Below are 23,073 nucleotides of genomic sequence, written 5' to 3'. Positions count from 1 at the left end.
ATTGATGATGTCACGATCGTATAATTGATAACATGCGAAAAACATGATCATTATTAACAATTTTTTACATATCTTCACTTTTACAAGTAGAACTGTTTAATTTATTATTCTTATAATGAGTTGTTCATTTATTTTATTCATTTAGATAACCAATCGATTTTCGATTCGAGCAACTTTTTTTAATAGTGCTAATCTTCAAATACAACTGAAAAAATTGAACGGTTTGAAGATGAAACCACACATATACACTGTAAAAATATAATTTAAAAAAAAAAAAAAATATATATATATATATATATATATATATATATGGAAGAGAGAAGTTCGAGAGAAATGTGAAAAACAGAGAGAAGGAACATGAAATAGGTTTAAACTTTTATTCTTTAAAATTTAAAACTTAGAGAAATACTATGATGACATGTGAGTGAGGAAAGAAGAAAAACCAACAAAATTTGTCTTCTGCGAAATTACATTACAGCTCATCATTTTATTTTGTAATAGAAGATCAAATTGTTTTTTCAACCCTCTTTGTTTGTCAAGAGAGTTTTGTTAATAGATAGTTTAGAAATTGAGAGTTTTAACAAAACACTTCCGGTACTGTTCACTTTTAACGAAAAAGCACATTTATACCTTTCCCTGGTACTATTCACTATACCTTTAAAAAGGGTTTTTCATTAAAAGGGAAGTTTTTTGGATTTTTCGTTAGTTTTCCTTTAGAAAGGGTTTAGGGTTCCCTTTCGCCTTGTAACATCTTTAAAAGAAGGCATTTTAGCCAAAATGGTCTTTGAGATTTGCATAACACATCACTTTGGTCCCTGAGATTGAAAATCAATAGAAATATTCCCTGAGATTATCCATCATCCATTATTTTGGTCATTCCGTTAAAAACTCCTTTAAGTGTCCCGGAGCTCTTGGCCGAAAGTTTGGGCAATTTTCAAAGCTTTGTAACTCAATCGTTTCTTAACCAAATTCGACCCATAATATATCAAAATGAAGATAGGAAAGTATAGAATAAGATTATATCATTTAGAAGCCCAATGGTTGCCGGAGATGGCCGGAAAATATTCTAAAAGATGACTGTTCCGCGGGAAAACTGGAAAACTCGCCAGAAACTGGGTAAACTTTAAACGTTTATAACTTCTTCAGTACTCAACGAAATCAAGTGATTCAAAAATGAAAATTATACTTCTCGATGAGATGAAGAGAATGGTATCTTTCTCAATGGCTAACTCGCCGTAATTTGGCCAGAAAACGGCTCAAAAGTGGCTAACTTGACGACCAAGACAGCCACTTTCGAGGCGTTTTTCGGCCAAACCATGGCGAGTTAGCATTTGAAAAGATACCATTCTCTTCGTTTCGTCGAGAAGTATGATTTTTGTTTTTGAATCACTCGATTTTGTTGAGTATTGAAGAAGTTATGAACGTTTAAAGTTTACCCAGTTTCCGGGGAGTTTTCCAGTTTTCTCGCAGACCAGTGACCTTTCAGGTTATTTTCCGGCTATCTCCAGCAACCATTGGGCTTCCAAATGGGCATAATCTTGTTCTACACTTTCCTATTTTCATTTGGATATATTATGGGTCAAATTTGGTTAAGAAACAATTGAGTTACGAAGCTTTGAAAATTGCCCAAACTTCCGGTCAAGAGCTTTGGGATACTTAATGGAGTTTTTAACGGAATGATGAAAATAATGGATGGTAGATAATCTTAGGGACCATTTCTATTGATTTTCAATTTCAGGGACCAAAGTGATGTGTTATGCAAATCTTAGGGACCATTTTGGATAAAAACCCTTAAAAGAAATGTCAAATTTTAAACATCAAAATGATATTTGATGGCTTATGTGGCAGTTTGACATTTTGTACAATTTATTTATTTATTTATTCTTAAAAAGGGGACGATTGGTGTCAAGCCACGATTATCCACCTCTTCAAAGCCTAGAGAAGCTATGGAGAATTTCACCATGACCTGGCCACAATCAAGTAGACTTACTAGTTCGGAGCATCGAATCCAGAACCTCTAGATATATTACAATTACTCTTGGGAACTGGATCCCCTCCGGATTCATATGCTGAGTAGGCGATCCGGGCAGTTAAAATTTGATCCAACGGTTACAATTATTATAACCTTTAGAGGGTCCCTTATTTGTAGCCGTTGGATCAAATTTCAATCGCTCGGATCGCTTGCTCAGTAGACTCAGTTTTATTGGATCAGAAAGGGATCCGGTTTCTTACTCTTGGATTTGTTATTCACTGTAGGAAAAGAACCTGTAACTCACTCTGACAGATTTGATGACTTGGAGCAGATTCCAAAATGTAAAAGTATTTAAAAAGCTAAATTTCCAAGAGAGGTTGTCTCGTAGAAACGGAAAACTTCCAAGAGGGGTTGATCAAAAGGACAAAACATAATAAATTAAAGAGAATAAAAACGCATGGCACGCCAACAAACTTGTTTAGATGTGATCAAAAGCTGAATTCACAACATTTATTATATATTGCATCACATTTATTAAAAAATCATTAAATGAATTAACAACTGCTATCAAATTTAACAGCAAAAACTTTGTCTTTAATCGACTCAGCGGTGTCGGCACCACATAAAAATTGAAGGCTAAATTGTAGAAAGTTTTTATTTTTATTTTTTGTTGTTATATGTCTCTGCAACAGTTTTTACGGGTTTATTTGGAGATGCTCTTATCCATCCGAACTCATTTTCCAATGATCCAAACGGGCACTTGAGCTGTTCTCACTCAGAGTCACGGTCCCTCCCTCCGAAAATCCTAAAACCCTGGAAATGCAAACCCCCCAAAATCAGCAACCTAAACCAAATCAAATCGCCAATGTCGAAGGAACCATCCAAGACCTTCAAACCCTACACCCTCTGCGAAACCCTAACGGGCCACAAGAGCGCCATCTCTGGCGTCAAATTCTCCTCCGACGGCCGCCTCCTCGGTTCCGCTTCCGCCGACAAGACCATCCGCACCTACTCCCTTTCCTTGCCCGATGACTCCTCCACTCCCACCATCTCCGCCGCCCAGACCTTCGAAGGCCACTCCCAGGGCGTCTCCGATCTCGCCTTCTCCGCCGACTCTCGCTTCATGGTCTCCGCCTCCGACGACAAGACCCTCCGCCTCTGGGACGTCGCCACCGGCCAAACCATCAAGACCCTCCATGGCCACACCAACTACGTCTTCTGCGCCAACTTCAACCCTCAGTCCAATATGATCGTCTCCGGTTCCTTCGACGAAACGGTGCGTATTTGGGATGTCAAGACCGGGACATGCTTGAAGGTTTTGCCGGCTCACTCCGACCCTGTCACCGCCGTTGATTTCAATCGGGATGGCTCGGTTATCGTTTCGAGCAGCTACGATGGGTTGTGCAGGACCTGGGATGCCTCCACTGGCCACTGCACCAAGACATTGATTGATGATGAGAATCCTCCGGTTTCGTTTGTTAAGTTTGCGCCTAATGGAAAGTACATTCTTGTTGGCACTTTGGATGACACTCTGGTAAAATCCCAATCCCCATATCTTCTTGTTTTTCGTAATTTATGATTATCATGTTTCATGTGAATTGCTTTGTTTGAATTCGCTATCGATGCTCATTGAGAGCTTCAAAATTCATGGTGGTGGAGGCTAAATACTGATTAGAACTCTGTTAATTGGGTAGTGCAAAGTAGACGTTAGGAGGGGACTCATGACAAAATATGAATTCCGTCCTACTTGTTCTTACTCAAGTTTCCAACCTTTCGTATGATCTTATTTATTTATAGGCGAAATGCCTGATAATTGGTTCTGAAACATCTGAACTAGTTCTTTCGGCCAGGTTTATCTGTTGATGCCACATTCGACACATTGCTTTCAGCATCCGACAGATCGGACTTTACTGCTTTTTGCGTGCTTTTTTGAACAATGCAGCTTGAACTTGATTGTAGGTTCAATAAATTTTCCTTGGAAAACTGATTTAGGGTGGGTATTTCCTGTGGTAAATTGGTAATGCTCCCTTTTTTTTTTGACATGCTTCACCACATTTCTAATACTTTTTGGTTTTCTGTACATTTCCTTTCGCAATTTTTGGTGTGTTCCCTGTGCATGATTTGAACACAAACAAGTGGGTTTATCCTTTGGTTATGAATTTATATGCATGAAAGTACAATAGGGAGAGCAATTGACTATGTTAAAACAATTTGATAAACTGGAACGGTTATTATTACATGCACATTCACTAACCTTTTTACTTTTTAGAGAGGGAGCGAGGAATGGAGAGGCAAATATTCCCGTCTCATGTCATCTCTTTCTTCTCTACCCTTCCGGGCCTTCCCTCTCTCCTATATCTTCATTTTCTTTTATGAAACAAAAAAATAAAGAAGAAGAACATGAGCAACTGAGCACTAAATTCATTTTCCGGAAGTAATTATTGCATACAGCTGATCTGGAATTTCTATCTTGTGTCTGCAGAGGCTCTGGAACTTTTCAACTGGGAAATGTCTAAAGACTTACACCGGTCACAAGAGCTCAAGATTCTGCATTTCTTCCGCATTTTCTGTGACAAATGGGATATACATTGTAAGTGGTTCTGAAGATAATTGTTTGTACTTGTGGGAATTGCAAAGCAGGAAGGTAGTTCAGAAATTGGAAGGTCACACTGACACTGTTATATCAGTATCATGTCACCCAACTGAGAACATAATTGCTTCTGGTGCACTTGGGAATGACAAGACGGTGAAGATCTGGACTCAGGAGAACTGATTCATTTCTGTTGTTGTAAATGATTGCATCTGTGGCACAGAGATTTTGACTTGAGGAGGGAGACTGATTTGTTGTATCACGAAGTTTGTCCGATTCCCCATGTTGCTCGACTCTTACATTCTTAGCCTTTTTTAGTAGTTATCTCGTTGTATTTTAGAACTTTGCTTCTTAGGTATCAGTTTAAGGTCAATTCTCTTAATTATAATTTAGGCATGTCTTGTAGTTGGTTGTTGTCTGGAGGACAAAAAGGTTTGTAACTGAAAACGACTCTCCTTCAATGCAGTCAGTAATGTTTGAAAATTGTTCATGTATGGTTTTTAGGGCTGGGAGAAATTGTGAACCAGAGTATATACTCTTAAGTCATTGTGGTAAACAGAGATCAAAGTTTGGTCCAGACTCCTTTTGTGGGATGTCCAGGGTGTGCAGAATCTGAAGACTGTTGACGTAAGAGTGGTCTGCTTGGTGCTCATGGACAGACAGAGATGTGTGGTATGAAAATACATGTTGGTTTCTCAATGCAGGTTTGTGAGCTTTTCTCCGAACTCTGAAAATGTCTCCGTCATCTTGAATGGTCTGATTTATATGTTCTTTAGTGTTGCATGTTAGCGCATGTTGCATATTGTACAGTAGTTTTCGGTTATATGTCCGTTTGAATGCTATGTGGTGAACAGCATTGAATTGATTGATTGATTAGCTTGATGCAAGTCCTGAATGTCTTGAGCAGCATCAACATGGTTCCTTCCGATTTGTTGATCTTCATTTTTGTCATGATAATGGTGGAAGATTGAACACATTGTCGCCGACAGGGTTTCTGCTATAGTACTGCATTGTCTCTATAAGCATGCAGGGTCCAAAGACCTGGGGATAATATAGTAATGTCATTTTAAAATGCGATCCTTTCTGTTGATCTTCTAACTCATGGGACACCGGCCATTTCTTTGTTTTTCGATCAATACGGCATTTTTGTGGCCAACACACTTTTTCTTGTGTTTTTGGTGACTTTTCTTTCTTAACGGAGCTTTGTACCAGAAGGCAAAAAAGAAGAGTGCAGAATGGAAGTAAGCATATTGTTCAGCTACTTGTTCCAAATCCAAAAGCATAAACAGATTAAAATATGTGAATTTATGAAACGATCCTCCGAACATGCCTACGCATCTTCAGTATATGGGTGATACACACAAGCGGATCCATAGAAGGACAAGGTGTTCCCAACGATTCTCTGGAGGCCGGAAAACACCTATGGAGGTTCTTTAGTTTCGGCAGAGAGTCCGACCTATGTCTAGGGTTTTATACGGGTTCCGTCCAACACTTTGTTTATTTTGTTAGACGATATATAGTTAGTTTAATCAAAATTCTGGTGCATGATCCATCCATGGACGAGACATGAGGTTACTGAAGCCTTCCCGCAAGGAAGAAGGCCATGTTGAAACTTTTTTTTCGTGGTTCTACCTCGTTGTTTCTTTCTTCATCTTACTAATATAAAATGGAATGGACCGTTTCACATATCATGATCCTCGCCCAATATGGGTTACCATTCCACATGGACTTAAAAGTGATAAAGCCCAAGAAGTTGACCTTTTATTTAGATAAGCTAATAGAGAGAATTTCTTATTAGTATTGTGAGAAAAACCAGTTTTATTTTCTTTCTCCATAAAGTATAGTAAAGCTTTATGACCTGGCTAAAAAAGATTTAGGTAGACTTTGTAATAGGTAATGTTGTTTTTACCATGATTTATAAATAAAGAGTGATTTTTTAATTTCTCAACGTTCTTTTCGTTCAATTTTTTTTAACTTTTTACATTAGGACTCCTAATATTAAAATTCTGAATCAGCTAATGGATACACAACTGCAATTGGGAAGGATACGTTCATTGAATTCATGGCACACTGATACTGAGCTTTTGCACATGCATTTGGGAGATTAATGAATCATGACATACTATGTATTTGATTTGTTGTTCATGCTTATTTTTATATATTGATTCTTCTGTCATTTGATTTTTATACATTGATTCTTATGTCATTTGATTTTATTGATTGATGATACACTTAACTTAATGGATCAGTATGCTTACTGCCATGAAATTGTGCACAAAGATTCTTAAATTATGCCATAAATTTCGCTCCATTGTGCTTTTGTTTTTGGATTCAATAGAAAAAAGGGAAATTTGAAACATGTGACTGAATAAGAGCTAGTTGGCACTAGTACTACGTTTTAATCATATTTTTTTTTTATACTTATAAGTAAGAGATTTTAGCTCAGAACCACAATACTGTTGGATAAAAAAATATTAAGAGTTGGTTTGTAACTCTACTACAATATTGTTTTGAGGAGCTTTCAGTGTAAGGCCTAAGTAACTAAAGAGTGGCTTATTGTTGTTCAATATATATTTTCTCAGTTATAGTCATAGTCATATAGCTCAATTTCATATAGGAAAGTGATTTATGTGCATTTTTTAAATCTTGTATTGTATAAATCATAGTAGAATTAAGTTAGATATAAAGAGAGTATTCGAGAAGTAGAAAAACGAGTGTGCATAAATTGCTTCACACTACAAATATATGTATTAGGTTTGTGATAATGCGAGACATTTACTTGTTATACCAACTGAGAGTTGTATACATATCAAACTGTAATACTTCTTAGAAAGAATAACTACTCATCTAAAAAAAAAACTCATCTATAGAGAAAAAGAATGACTACAATTTTAAATGAGTACAAATGACTACTTATTCACAGTGAAGAATGAATGTTATTTACATGGGAAACTAGATTTTTGGTTTATAAATGTGAACCCTTTCGCATTAATTAGCAGTTTCGAATCCTAAAAGCTAGCATTATATTTCCTAATTTCAAATACATGATTTCAACGGATAATTTGTTACAGCAACGGCTCCATTATTTTCAACGGATAGATTTTTTTTTTCTTTTTTTCTTCACATATAAATTAAACATAACGCTAGGGACACTAAATTTGTAGACAAGACTTTGTAAACTAAATGACAAGGAAATTGATGATTGAATTATTACTTAACCATTGATAAACGTGCTTATTTTTATTGGTGACACATCATTTAGTTTGCAAATTTTATCTACAAATTTAATTAGTCTCCCTAGCATTACCCTTAATATCAATATGACATAATTTTTCTTCAAAAACATGTATCATTCACAAACTTCTCAAATTTTGTTTCATTTGCCAAATTTGTTATTTGTAGCTCTTTTTTTTTTTTTTTTTGTCTATTTCATCCACCAATGGCGGACAAATCACAAAAAGGCACAAATTACTCAATTGAGGAAGATGTGCGCTAAGTCGAGCATTGATTGTGATTAGTGAAGATCCAATTGTTGGGAAAAATCAAGCTGGGACAACAATATTTACTTTGTGTCATTGTTTAAGAGAAAAATGTTGTACTTTGTGTTTAATTTTTTTAGGTTGAAAAGTTTATAAAAAAAAGTGATGAAATTTAACTTTGTTAGTTTAGACATAAGCCAAAAACATAAATAAAGCAATGGATGAGATTGAAATGAGAGAATCTAATCCAATGGTGCATAAGTGATGCAATCCAGCTTTGTTAGAATTTGATTTTTTTTTATGTTGAAAAGCTCAAAATTTTTTTTTTAAGATAGCATGTCTAAAATCAATTTAAGAAAAGTTAAAACAAAAATAAATTTAACGCGTAATCAAATTACTACATAAAGAAATATATAGCCCTAGAGTCCAAAAGATATATAGACCTTCATTGAAAAAGATTCTTTTTTAGAATCCTAAAGATTCATCGAAACTTTAAAATGAGCTTTTCTTTTATTTTATTTTTTAGTACATCGATATTTTTATAGGAAATGAGAGTTTGACTAAGCCACACAATAGGCAGCCTAATTTGGTATCAAATTCGTCATTCACGAGATTCGAACTTAAGACCTCTCAGTTCTAAGCGAAGAGGAATACTACCAAACCGTAATACTGAATGGAAACTTTAAAATGAGTTATATCTACCACTTTTTTAGCATCATATTTAACCTCTCATTGGGATGCTCTAACAATCAAAGGGCCACAGTAACCTTAACATATAAGGCACATCCCTATTCGTGTAGTATGCATGTAGGGTTAGGTCAATTGGAGGTACCCCAAGTAACCCAGCAACACAGCAAAGTTGCCACCAAAGGATAAGGGTGGTGGTGGGCTCTGAGACACCTAATAAAACACCCAACAGAATCCTCTTCGGATCCTTTTGGTGAGAATCTTGAGAATTCATAAATCGTGTCGGTTCATCGTACATTGTACGGTCAGTTTTTGTCAAAATATTGTTTATGTTTTTTTTAAAATAAAAATATTTAAAATAATTTATGACAACATGATATATGATGAATGAACACGATTTATGAATCTCTAGAATTCATATAAACAAGATCTGGCGAGGATCCGGACTTATAAAACGCGTTGGCCACCTGAAATGTAATGACAATGGTCATGCACCCAGATAACGACAAATCCGTACTTGCTTCGATCTCCTGCATTTGTTTATTGGATTTGCCAGGTTGCCCTGGCATTTCTTCAACGTCGACATGGAACCCTGAAAAAATAATAAGATTTTTTTCGGATTATTTTTGTGAGGATTTTTTTCGAATCATTTTTATGGGGATTTTGGAAATCTTTAAATCGTATTATTTTATCGTATATCGTATGGTCAGCAATTATTTTAAATACTTTTATTTAAAATTAAATATGAATAGTACATGGCGAAAACTAACTGCACGATGTACAATAAACGGACACGATTCGAGCATTCTTAGAATCCTCACAAAGATAATCCGAAGAAAATCCTCGTACAAAATGAGGAAAATAAATGGACAAATGGCATGTAGCCTTGTCGGCAGCTTAATCCTCCCATTCGTGGGAATTAGAGCTATTAATAATTTTGTAATTTTCATTAAACAAAAAGATACGGATCTCAACCATTCAATTTTATCGGTATTATTTAGATGGATCGTGTTTCAAATTTTCAGGACCGACTCAACTTATTATGCATCGGCTGATTTAAGAAAAATGTTCATGTTTCCTGCACGTGTTGGAATTGAGCTATATATATATAAAATCTGCATCGTATTCATCAACTGCGCTGTCAACGTTCGTTTTTCTTACTGGTCTGCTGGAGTTTTTAAGATTCTTAGGCTAATGGCTACTAGTTTTACAGGAGGATCTATAGGGATATGACTATAAACCTTTGGTTGTCGTTACTCTGTGTTTGTTTGACCGTCAAGATGTTAGAGATATGTAGGATTCTTAGCAAATTAAAAATAAGTCCAAAGATCACGTACAGCTCATTTGATAATTACTGCATTTGCTTATGCGTGAGTGATGAGTCTGATTGGACTTCTCCCTAGTTCTCCGATGAATGCGTTCAGAGATAATATGATTTGCAAGTGATTTGTAAATAAATTGGTTAAAAAAAAAATCATCTTTGTATTTGAGGTCTTGTAGTGTTCGAATCTCTTTATTTGTAATGTAAATAAATTAAATCCATCTAATTTGATACGTAAAATCTTTAAAGTTGCATTCTTAAATATATTATGAATAAACGAGATTAAACTTATAACTAAATGAGTTTGAAAAAGAGTTTCCCAATGCATTTGTCCTATAAGAAAGAACAGGTGTCTTGCAAATAAAATTTTACCGTACACAGAGACACCAACACTTACACAGAAATATAGGAAGCCTAATGCTAAAGAGATTAAATTTTTAGACTAAATTTTGAAAACTATAGGATATGAAAGTTGATGATTGATTTATTACGTAAGCGTTGATTAACATGCTCAATCCTATTAGTGACACATTATTTAATTAATTTGTAAATTTAATCTTCCTAGCATTACCCAGTCTTTAAGGAAAGAGATCCCCATTTTTCAATAAAAATGGGAATTAGTTGTTAGACCCATTCCATATTGAACTTTAACAATCTAAATCGTCTATTTTTCAAGTTGCACCTCGTAGACCACCCTTACAAAATATTAATCAAATGAGAAATATTTGAGACATTAATTGAGTTCAAAGAAATTGACAAATACTTTGTTTTCAAAGAAACATTGAAATTTCATCTTGATAATTAGATAGACTAATGGTTTTCGATTGAATTGTATTTTTATAAGAATGATATATGAATCGAGATTTACAAAATAAATGGTTCGGATCATTGAAGTTCGATGCGGAGTGAGTTCCATAACTAATCTCCATTATTTAAAAAAAATTGAAAATCTCTTTCTTTAAAGTGTCTGATATAAAATATATGACATATATATAGTACCAATATAATAAGATGCATTAATTTAGGATTTTTCCAGTGTACTGGACTTGTATGATACCTTCATGACAATTCATGTCTGTTCGAGTGGGGAAACCAAGTGTGACTGTGTGAGTTAAAAAAAACCAAAAACTTGGTATAAATAAGAATCGATTAGCTTATCATCCGCTTAGCGGCAGGTGTAATCACTATTATTATTCTTGCCGGTCAAAAGGGCAGAAAGCAGTGTCTAATTTTGACCATTTCATTAATTAGCTAATCAAGTAACATGTGAATAAATGAGATAATTTGAAGCTTGCAGGGCTCTGCCAAGTGATTACTTTATTCCAACTAAGACAAAGATAAACTGACCATAGGTAATATCATTATAGCACATGCTTAAGGGCCCAAAGCAAGCTGTTAAACCACAGAAATAAAAAAGATAGCTGTAAACCAAAGACTGTAAGCATGCATCATAAATTGATGCATGTAAGAATGAATGTCAGTAATTAATCATTTTTCTTCTAATTAAAGCCAAAATTGATTGCTATATAACTCATAATTCTCAAAATTCTAACATAAGGTATTTTACTTACAAATGAAGAAAAATACTACTATATCGTAGTACTAAGTAGCTATCACTTGAGTTACAAGCCAAAGACATTAGGCTCGACAACTATGAATTTAAGACTTAAGGTTAAAGTAATTAATAAACAAATTAAATAAATTTCTCAATTTGCATTGGTAGGGAGACTATTCCGCTCATAAGTTTGTCACCCTAGCCTAGCAGATGACTGATGGACTTCTCCTTTATAAATAGTCAAGTTGTTTAAGGAAGCTGGTAATTAAGACCTCTCTACAAGCTTTTTAGTTTCTCTAAAATCTTTCAATGATTTAGGCAACAAAAGTTCTTTGTAGACATCACTCCGACGTTAGTCAACTTTCGGTGTTATCTTTTTTTGTAGGTTTTATGGTCAATCCCATTGGACAAAAATTTACATCCATATGGTGAGTAGATGTTGCCTGATTAAAACCAGACTACAGAAACATTAAACAAAAGGGTATTGCACAAGCGGGTCAAAAATAACTTGCTACAATACACTGAGCAACCAAAATGAATTAGCACCAAATATCAACGCCATACTATCAACATTATATTGACATATTGGTATCAAATGTCACGCCACATTAATAAAATCTATCAAGTATCTTTGACATATCAACGACATCCAATGAATATGGACCTTTCCTCCAACGTGATTGACACTTTGATGCAGGGAGTAACACGGTGAGAAATAAAAATAAAATAAAATGAATAGATAGGATAGGTAAATAGATAAGTAGGATCTACTATCTTAAAGTGTAAGGAGAGACTTGAAAACCCTAAAAACTTCGCTTCTAGCACTACCTTGAAAAGTACAGAACAAAGAAACATACTGTTAAACAAGAGCAAGGCAAGAAACGAGTTTATAACTCAAATTTCAATATAATAATTTAAACAACTTCTACATCTTTTTGCCTTACAAATAAAGGTATTCATAGCTTACAACTTAAAATGAGAAATATGAAAAGACAAATGAAATAATAGCTTACTAGAAAATATTCCTAAAACTGAAAAGACTTAAGTAATCTGATACTACAAGTAATCAGATCAGTTAACACCACCAATGTATTAAAACACCTTCTTTATTCCAGCAAATAAATTCATCTTTTGGTAATTAATTTTATGGCTCCATGCCAAATGATGCTTTTTATTTCATGTCATCACATCACACTTACAACCCTTTTATTATCCTATTCTCTCTGTCTCTCTCCCCATCCATTCAACCCAGTGCTTTAAAGAAGTCCAAGACAAAAGAGGTATGATGACGACGACAAACAAGGCATACATGGTGGCGTTGGTGGCAAAACTCAGACGGAGCTTGATTGGGTTCAAGTTTAACACGTATTTGGTTTGAGTGTTGCTTTCAGTCTCAGTGCCATGAAATGGCTTGAGAGAAAAAGAAAAATAACGTTCCATTGTTGGAGGCAGCCAACAAACAGTAATGTGTGCAGAGTTGTGTTGTGTTTTTGCTTAGATCTGACTTCTTAACCAAAAAATTATGCACCGAATGTAACACTGATTTAGTTAAGTTCATTTTTATGTGTTGAGCGAACGAGGACTTGAAATCAAAGTGCCTGCCTAAGTTATAACTGAAAAAGAAAGTAGAAATGGAAATAAAAGTAGGAAACGTTCATGACTTGAAAAGTAATATTTGGGCAAATGAGCCAATCCACATAACTTGAAAAGTAATAAACTTTAAAATGTAAAGAAAGCAGTAAACTCTAGCAAGATTACTACCATGTAGGGCTAGATAATATTAGAGGAGTTTAACGAGGTCATTGGTGTGGATTGGACTGAGTGAAAAACATTGCTCCGAAGAGGTGATCATGGTGGTTGGAATTGCCTATCAACCAAATCATAATATCGGGTGGAAGAGCTATTAAGGTTTAAGATCTTATGCATCGTAGGCACGTTTGCTTCGAAGGAAGGGTTTGGATTGCAGTTGAAGAGCTAAGGGGTTTTGCTGAAGAGTAATTTGCTTGTGCTGAAGAGCAATTTGGTTGAATGAATAATCACTTGAGCTTTGTATAATCTTGGAGATTGAATTTAACAAAAGCCTCGAGCTCGAAGGCATCTCATCCTATTTATAGGTTGATGGGGGAAGAGTAACCTCGATCATATTGCTAAGCTGAAGTAGGGATATCATTCGTTCTACGCTGACAAGAACTACAATTCCTAGTTAGTGACCTTTTATTCATCCTTGTGGCGCTTCGCACGATTGTTGTGGTGACCTTAGTATGTCTAGTGACGCATCCCTCAACATTTAAGGAGGTAAGGGGTTCCCGGGTATGGTCTTCCATGTGGTGTACGTGCTTCGGGAGGGTCAAGTCCTAGCCATAAAACAATTGTAGAATAACAAGAGGTAATTGTTTGAGACGTAGGATAATATCCTAAGTTGGGTTATGAATTTGGTGGACAATTGTTGCACGACTTTCCATACTAAAAATAGTTTGGCTCCATAAAGATTATTTTCTATTATGGACCAAACAGGTGGAGGAGAACATCTACCTAAGGGTGGGTATGGGCTGGGCCGGGTTCAAATTTAGAGGGACTGGACTGGACCCGTTTTAAAAGGCAATGGGGTGGGTAATTGAATTTTTGAGTTTGGAACCAGACCTAACTTGGTTTGTTTAAAACGAGCTGGTTTGGACCGGGTCCAGGGGTCCACAGATGGGAACGACGTCGTTCAAGTCGAGGACGTTTTTTCCAAGATCGATCTCCATTCGTCGTAGTGCTCAGAAACCACCGTTGATTCCTTTATTGAGTCGGGTCCGCACATTCCTCTTCAAGTTGGGTCCACGGGTCAAAAACCACAAATTTCTCTTCAAGTTGAGTCCATAGGTCTAAAAACCCACCTTTAACATTGTCTTCTCTGAGACCGTCGCCGGAAAACACGTCCCTCATGCCATCTTCTTCAATCTGGAGCCCATCGCCATTGACAAGCTTGCTATCGTCGTTCTGCCATCATCGTCCATCTTCGATCTTCGATCTCTACTATCCCTCAAGTCCCTCGGAGCATCTATGGAGCCTCATGTCATTGTCGATGCCATCTTCGACGACCAGAGTCGAGAGATAGAGACATCGAGTTGGGATTGGGAGAGATGAGCGAGAGAGATGGGGACAAATGATGAGCTTGACTGCACCGCTACATGCTGCGAGTTTGAGATTGAGACTCAGAGAGAGAGATAATGTTGTCATAGGGTTGAGAAATGCGACTCAACGGTGTTGATTTAAGTGATATTAAATCATAGGTGGAAACAGTCCGGGGTGGGGGCCTGTTTCCTCAAAATTTTGGGTCCATCTTGCCCTATTTTCTATTTAGAATTTTTGAACCAGCCCTGAACCGCTTAGACCCGGCTTGACTCGTGGGTGCATGGCCCGTTTGCCCAACCCTACATCTACCCAGGTAGCATATATAATGTTAAAAACTGAAAAATGTATCCAAATAGAAATATTTTTCAAGCATTACTTCCTTTTGTAGACTTATCACTTAAACTGAAGGGAAAATTAGAATGCCTTACATCTTTTCTATACTTGTTAGATTAAACATTCATCCCTTTTAAAGATTTGATTAAGGTGCTTTGATCAATTGCCACCTCTATAATTTTCTATTTGTTTAATTTCCATGTCATTCATTTAAATGTATTTATATAGAGGCTTAAGATAGCTTAGCAACTATTGCCTCTGATATAGGAATTTAATTTCGAATCCCCTTCCACTCATTAAATGATATTTTTTAAATAAAATAAAATAAAAAATTAATTCACTAATTCCTCATTTGGTTATTATCAGTATTTAAAAATAAAAGAAAAATAAATCTCTTTCTATTAAAAAAGTCTCAATAAAAAGTCTTCAATGCATATTTTTTTCACGTATAGATATATAAAAAATATACTTAAAACTTATGGTACATTTGAGGACAAAAGTATCGACTTTTGGTACGTTTAGATTTCAAATGTACCGTGAAACCAAATGTACCAAAAATTCGATGTACCATAAAACCAAATGTACCTATTGTTATGTAACCCTTTTGGTACGTTTAAATTTCAAATGTACAGAGAAACCAAATGTACCAAAATTTCAAATGTACTATAAAGCCAAATGTGCCCATTGTCAAGTAACCCTTTTGGTCTGTTTAGATTCCAAATGTACCAAAAGACCAAATGAACAAAAAATCTGAAATGTACCACAAACCAAATGTCTTTATCAGATAACCCTTTTTGGTACACTTACATTTCAAATGTATAGAGAAATAGAAAAAATCAAATCCACTATAAAACTAAATGTGTCCATATTATAGGTAACTAGACGTAGCTATATAATCAAACAAATTTTTATTATGTTTTGGGTCTTCTAAATAATAAAATCTGACAATTTTTTTTATCAATATTCTACTATATTCACAAAAAAGTAAAAATTATAACAAACAATAAAAACAATGCATAGAGATGGATAATAAATGCATAAACATAGGGATAATAGGAAAAGAAAGAAAAAAAAAAACGAAATTTCCAGGAGAAGTCGTGAAAAACTAAAATTCTAAACAAAATTGAACTTATGTGAAAAACTGAAATTAATAACCAAAATTTAAGGAAAATGTTTGATCAAATTTTCAAAAGGAGCGTATGTTTAATCTAAAAAATTAAAAAACCAGATGCCTATATCAAAACGCCCCTAAATTGAATTCGAAAATAATGCTCATTTTTAATTGCCACGTTCGTCACTAGAAATTAACCATGTGGGCTTATGACCCCCAATGAATAAACAACTTGGAACTTTTAATTGCTTAACTATGACTGTCAGCTCATTGTTTTTAAAAGGTCAAAAAGGGTTTTGAGGTTACTTTGTAGTACGATTTAGTGATGTTCATTTTTAATTACAAGTGTTAAGTTTTAAGTTTAACTCTAAATAACAAGTTTAATAACAATGTATTATGACTTTAAGACTGGTCCATTGTAAGATTTAGCACAAATTCTTTTTCAGTTGATGTAAATATACTCTTCCAAATTTTGATAGAAAAATTTAAAATGATTTTAGTGCATGATGGAGAAACACCCTTCTTTATGATCACTCTTGCTCGATCGGTAGTCAGACTCGTGTATATCAATTGCTCTATTGCTCGCACTTTCCAATATCTGGAGGTTATCTTTTAGCCAAAATTTTCTTGTTTTTTATTGTTTGTTTTTGTTTTCCAGTTTTAAGACCACTCTGCATGTCCACGTCGTTGCACTATGATTTAATCAGAGTTTCCATGACGTGTTGAACTTTTATAATTGTTCTGGTCGGTGAGTAAATTCGTATGCCAAATCACTTTTCTTACTTCTCTCTTTGGGTTACAAGTTGTACAATGGCCTAAACGAAACAAACAAACAGCAACCCAACAACCCGTCCCCTGGTGAAAACCCTGACCAATAAAAAACAGATTTGGTGAATGCAGACAAATAATACTCTATGTTTATGATTATTAGAACTGGTTATATTATAAATTATTTTATAAAAATCATATATATGCAAAAATTCAATGAAAACTAAGATAGTTTAGTTATCAAACTGTATAAAAACATATAAATAGAAATAGTAAAAACATTATAACTCGTCTATTTATTTGCTACAATTGATTGATTATACGACCTTAATTTATTTATTTTTTTAAAGTGATGATCTTTATAGAGTGATTTATAATAAAAACAGTTCTTACTATCAGCATGAAATTTTGTAATGTGTATGAAAATTTTTAAATAAGAGTTACTCATCCTTAAGCAGCCGAACATTGTTCAAAATAAAAGAAGCAATTCTCTAATGAAAATTTGACAAAAGCACAAAAGATATCAGATCACTGTTTAGGTACCTAGTTGGCAGGGTATTTACAAAATTAAAATAATGAATTAATCTAATATTTTGGCACATAGTTGGCATCATCAGACTTGAGAAAGACAATAATAGTGTTTTGTTTTATAATTTCTGTAGATGCGGTATCTCTTATTACCAGTCAAGTTGAAGCTACCAATTTATTTATTTATATGCACAATGATTTAACCATACGTCAACGACTATGTAGTATGAAAGAAGGTAGCCAGCCTTTTTTTTCACATTTTATTAGTAGTAATAATAATACTAAGTACCATTATAATGATATATAATAATATAAATAAATGACTAAGACGATAACTACAAAATTTTCACACGAGGGTATAGGAGGAGGACAACTAGTATAAAAGTGCAGTAGCAATATCACTTTCTACAACTCAAGAAAAAGGAGAAGGGTAAGCTTCCATATTTCTCTCCCTGTGAAATTAATCAATAGGGTTTTTTTAATTAAGTTCCATTCCTCAAGTTTCATGGTTAACATTCGGCTGCAACTTCTTCTTTCATTTTTTTTAACATAAATTGTAAACTGATGATACCTGACGGTGATTCTCTTGCTCTCCAGGATCTTCTTGTGACTAGATTTGATTAAACAGGGGGAAGTAGCTGAGCTGCATTAATATGGACGTATCGTCAGCCAAATGGTTTTCTGAATTGGTAATTTTCTGACTTCTAAGTTCTGAGAATACATATGGTGTAATAACAAAATACAGTTTAATTATTAGCAATCAAATATTGTAGCTTTTGTTATCTGCGAAGTATTCATATAAATTTATTGTAATATTTTTTTGTTCCAATTTGCAGGGAATGGACTACAGTTTCATTCCTCAATGCCACTTGAACAGTCTAGATGAAGGGTTTAATGCACATGATATTGGCACTGCCCTTGGGGAGAATTTCAAACAGTCTTTCTCTTCTGAGAGCTATTCCTCTTACTCAAATTTGACAACCAAAAACGCCACCACCACGACGACCATTGCATCAAGTGGTGGTTCATCCATTAATGAGACTTCTCATGGCACCAGCTTTGAGAGGCCAGCCAAACTGCTCAAGACTAGCAGCTGGAACTCTAGCATCACAGAAAATGTTTCACCAAAGCCTTGCTCTTCCTCCTCCCAGATTCTTTCTTTTGAGAACTTGAACTCGCCACTGCCTTCCAAGCCTCAAAATTTTTGTAATAAATTTAAGCCTGCGTTGAAGCCAAAGGATGAGGCACCTTCCCAAATTAATTTGCAGTTTTCACATGCTCAAGACGATGAAGCAAAAGGCCGTAGCCAGGGTACTAAGAGGCCTTGCCCAACAAGTAGAACACCTTCACATGCTCAAGACCACATAATGGCTGAAAGAAAGCGGAGAGAAAAGCTCAGCCAGCGGTTCATAGCTCTTTCTGCGATCGTTCCTGGCCTAAAGAAGGTACCGTATTTTTCTTGACAAAGATGATCAAAACCCCAATTCTTATACAAATTAGTACATGGTTTATTTAACACTTTGACCACAAAGCATACATATATATATATATATATATATATATTTATGTCTGGTAAACATTAGCCATTAGCCCATTATCTTATAATGTCAACGAATCATAGAATGGACTCTAAGTATATAAATTAGGTATGTTTATTAACACTGTAATAATTCAATTCATTGGCTATAGATGGACAAAGCTTCTGTTCTTGGAGATGCTATAAAGCATGTGAAGGAGCTTCAAGAAAGGGTGAAAGTGCTTGAGGAACGATCAAAGAAAAGAACTGTGGAATCCGTGGTATTTGTGAAAAAGTCTCAACTCTCCGCTGATGATGACACCTCTTCATGTGATGAAAACTTTGATGGTTGCGGCCCCGACGAAGCTGCACTCCCAGAAATTGAAACAAGAGTTTCAGAAAAGGATGTATTGATTCGAATCCACTGCGAGAAACAAAAAGGAGTTGTGGTGAAAATACTAAGCGAAATTGAAAAGCTTCAATTATCTGTGGTTAATAGCAGCGTCTTGCCATTTGGGGCCTCCACACTAGACATAACCATTATGTCTCAGGTATAACTTGTCGGTTATAACATCATCGAGTTATTAATGCTCTTTTGCCAGACTTTTATGTTGCTAGATTGTAAATCTCAATGATTGGTCATGTTGATATTTTGTGCGACACATATTTACAGTAGCATCACAAACATATGTCAGAGTCTGGAAAGAGACGGTATCCAAACAAAATGCATATGTCCTTTTTATAATTGATTAAATAAAAGTTTTCATTTCACCTGCAGATGGATGATGGATTCAATATGACAGTGAAGGATCTAGCAAGAAAGTTGCGAGTGGCTCTGTTGCCTTTCATGTGAGATGCCATATGGGGCAGATATTCTAAGGATTCTGTTTCTGCAACCTGCACATTATCCGAATTACCTAAAAGTTATCTTTTCCCAACCCTTTGCTACTAGCTAGCTACTTTTTTACATTCCTGTGATGTGAGTCTCCCTTATTCTCTGACATCCCCCATTTGGGTCTTTATTTTGCCGTGGGGGTTCTTGCTATGTGTATTTTCTGGAGGGTTCTTTTTGTTCTTATTTTTGCGTGGTTGGCTGGTTGCTACCACGTTGATTTACCCACCTGCTGTGACAAATAAGGAACCCCATGGCCTGGTTTTTAATATAGTTTTTTAAGAGGTTAGAGTTTCATTTTTGAATGAAATATCTTTCTTCTATGTTTTTGGGCTTAGCAAAGGAAGCTCAAACTTGGTCTATTTTCTTGTATTGGGAGAAACAAGCTTGGTATATGTTTGAGGCTTGACTGTAATCAGTTACCCTGTTATGCACTATAACTACTTGTTTCATCTTCCTATCTTTTTACCACTATTTAGTTTATTTTACTCATTTATCTCTAAGATCTACTAATAAAATTTAATGTTATCTCCTTAAATTATTAAATAGAGAAAGACTTGGCTCCTCGAGAATTTAGGAGGAATTCCTCCTTAAATTATCTCCAGGTCTATTCACAGTATTTCAGGTTTATGATCGAAACCATTTATATTATAAATTACTATGTAAAAATCATCTCAACAAAAAATCAATTAGAACTAAGATTGTTTAGTCCACAAACTTTATAAAAACATATGGACAAATTCAATAAAGGCATTATGAACCGTCTATCTATTTGCTACAATTAAGCAATTAAACAATCTTAGTTTTAATTGTTTCTTTATAGAGACGATCTTTATCGACTGATTTACAAATGAACAGTTTCGATCATATTTACAAAGTTCTATGAATAGACCATGAAGTATTTTGATGAGGAACTCCTCTTTAATTTAAAGAGTCAAGCTCTTCCATATTAAATATTAAATGGTGATGCAATAAAGGTAAAATGTAAATAAACTTCAAATAGTTCACAATATATTTTTCAGAAATAAATAGAAATAAAAGCACATTCCTCTCTCCTATTAGAGGTGTAAACCATGTGGACTCGAAGCAAAGCCTACATGTTAACTCATCATTTACAATCGAGACACAAATTCGGATCCACTGAGTTGACTATATATGAGCTCATCACTACTTGTTAATGTGGATGTAAATTTCCACTAAAGATAGATTGACAAAAATTACATCTAAGAAACAATATCGCTAGACTAATTGACGAACACCCGAGAAAAAAGAAAATGGTGCTCGCCCAAGGGTCTCCAATGCATAAGTTAGAAAAAATTTAAAGAAACTGAACGTGAGAGAGTTCTGAGTGGTAAATGGCAACTACCAATCTCTTTGTTTGGTGGCTTTTTGTGGGAGAGACTCATCATAGGTAGCCGGCTAGCAGTGTTGCAGGCCATGCTAGGTAAACATTAGTTTTCTGCTAGTATGGTGTATATCTCACTAAAGAAACTATTGGGGCAGCTTTATGGTGGTAGGCGCAATTTTTGCCTAATAGATCCGTCGAAGCAGATGACACCCAAGGGAGACTTCGGAGAGTTGACTTCTGCCTCCTTGAGCTTGGGGAATGACATGTAATAGGAATTTTACACCTAAAATACTTGCAAGAGAAACAAGGTTATTATAGTATAATTGGCTCAAGTAAGGTCGTTCTCCACAGGGATTAATTTAAATAGATTAACGTGAAATCAATTCCCAACTAATTAATTAAAACAAAGGTTTTGAAAAAGGTGATTTAATGACCTAAATTAAGAAAAACGAAATTAATTAAAAAGATTACTTAAAAGCTGCAACTTTTAAAGAATAAGAAAGAAAAAATATTTAGAATTCAAAGTGAGAAAATACTAGGGTTACCCCATCACCCTAACAATCCTACGTAGTTCTGCTAATTCCTTATGAATTACACATGCATATTTTGAAGGTTAGGTTTTCCTTAGAACCTCCAACATAGAACGTATATCTAACATGCAACATGTTCGTGGCGTCCAGATCAAATGTGAAGATGCAAGACTCGTTAAGCTTTATGAAAATCTTTTGAAAAACCATATAACCCCTAAGAAGTGTCGTCCATCCTAAGTAGCTACAGATGTTAACCACAAGAAGCCTTAGGCCTGATTTGGCACTGAGGTGATTAAAAAAAAAAAAAAAAGGGATAAAAAAAAGCTGGAGTAAAATTTGTGTTTGGTAACTCTGTTTATTTTCAAAGTCACTGTCATTTTAAGCTGAAAAGTGGCAAAATGCTGCTTCTCAAAACCAGTTTTTTTTTTTTTCAAGAGGCAGAGTTGTTGAAGAATGGGTTGTTGTTGGCGAACACCTGATCTAAAACCCATTCGATGCTACATCTGACATTAAAACGACACTTTGGCATCTGTAATTGAAGTTGCGTGGTGGTGGATCCACTGCTATGGTGGCTGTGTGGTTAGAGAAAGAGATGAGAAGTAGATGGGTGGTTGGAGAGAGAGATGAGAAATAGACGGAGAAAAGAGATGGGCAAGAATGAAAAACGAAATTTGGGAATGGGGAAGATGAGTATCAAACTCGGTGCAAGGAGGGGAAAAATAGAATTGAGGGAGGGAAAGGAAGACACGGGGATAAGTGAAATGGGGTGTGGATCCCACGGCCACACAAAATCCTCACATAAAAATAGTAATATTAAATAAAATATCATAATAATAATAATTCAGTATTATACCCTTTTTGGTCATTTCACACAGTCACAGCTGTTTTACATAAAAGTTTACCAAACACTATCATACTGCTTTTTTTTATTTATTTTTTATTTATTTAATTTTATTTTTTTTTCCAAAAGCACTTTTACAAAAAAATTTACCAAATACTCTACTACTTTATTTCACAGCTGCTTATTCTCATAGCACAGTAAAAACGACCTTTTTTTCAAAGCATAACAATACCAAATCAGCCTTTAGTCAATTTTAGGGACAGCCCTCCGCTAAAATTGCATCAAATTACTTTTCTAAATATCCTAATGGTCACGAATTACTAAGACAAATGGATAGTTTAAAGCACAACGAATAACAATCCAAAACTTGCATGCATAAATTCATAAGAAAATTAAAAAGAATCTACATATTCTTGCTAAGGATCATGGCCTCACCCTAGCAAAAAGGATTAGTTACGCATATTCATAATTAAAATCAAAAGAAT

The 23,073-nt window shown here is 34.9% G+C and overlaps 2 protein-coding genes across 4 annotated transcripts; both read left to right on the top strand.

Annotated features, from left to right (window-relative positions):
* The first annotated feature begins 2,640 nt into the window (after window positions 1–2,640).
* On the top strand, window positions 2,641–5,052 carry LOC108866547 (COMPASS-like H3K4 histone methylase component WDR5A). The gene is made up of 2 exons (XM_048570517.1): window positions 2,641–3,506; window positions 4,455–5,052. The coding sequence occupies exons 1-2, from the start codon at window positions 2,838–2,840 to the stop codon at window positions 4,743–4,745; spliced, it is 960 nt and encodes a 319-aa protein (XP_048426474.1). The 5' UTR covers window positions 2,641–2,837; the 3' UTR covers window positions 4,746–5,052.
* Window positions 5,053–17,842: 12,790 nt separating this feature from the next.
* On the top strand, window positions 17,843–20,321 carry LOC125470691 (transcription factor bHLH18-like). 3 transcript variants are annotated; one of them, XM_048570082.1, is made up of 5 exons: window positions 17,843–17,891; window positions 18,076–18,150; window positions 18,298–18,906; window positions 19,151–19,528; window positions 19,756–20,321. In XM_048570082.1, the coding sequence occupies exons 2-5, from the start codon at window positions 18,115–18,117 to the stop codon at window positions 19,828–19,830; spliced, it is 1,098 nt and encodes a 365-aa protein (XP_048426039.1). In that variant the 5' UTR covers window positions 17,843–17,891; window positions 18,076–18,114; the 3' UTR covers window positions 19,831–20,321. The 3 variants fall into 3 exon arrangements, with proteins under 3 accessions (XP_048426039.1, XP_048426033.1, XP_048426028.1); XM_048570076.1 differs by having other exon boundaries at window positions 17,875–17,891; window positions 18,059–18,150; XM_048570071.1 differs by lacking the exon at window positions 17,843–17,891 and having other exon boundaries at window positions 17,898–18,150.
* The last annotated feature ends 2,752 nt before the right edge of the window (window positions 20,322–23,073 follow it).

The sequence above is a fragment of a genome, unplaced genomic scaffold (assembly GCF_019419815.1).
Source record: "Pyrus x bretschneideri cultivar Hongxiangsu unplaced genomic scaffold, Pyrus_bretschneideri_v1 Contig102, whole genome shotgun sequence".
In the NCBI taxonomy this organism is placed as follows: domain Eukaryota; kingdom Viridiplantae; phylum Streptophyta; class Magnoliopsida; order Rosales; family Rosaceae; genus Pyrus; species Pyrus x bretschneideri.
Note: the sequence above shows the minus strand (reverse complement) of the source record. Positions and strands in the feature narration are given on the sequence as shown.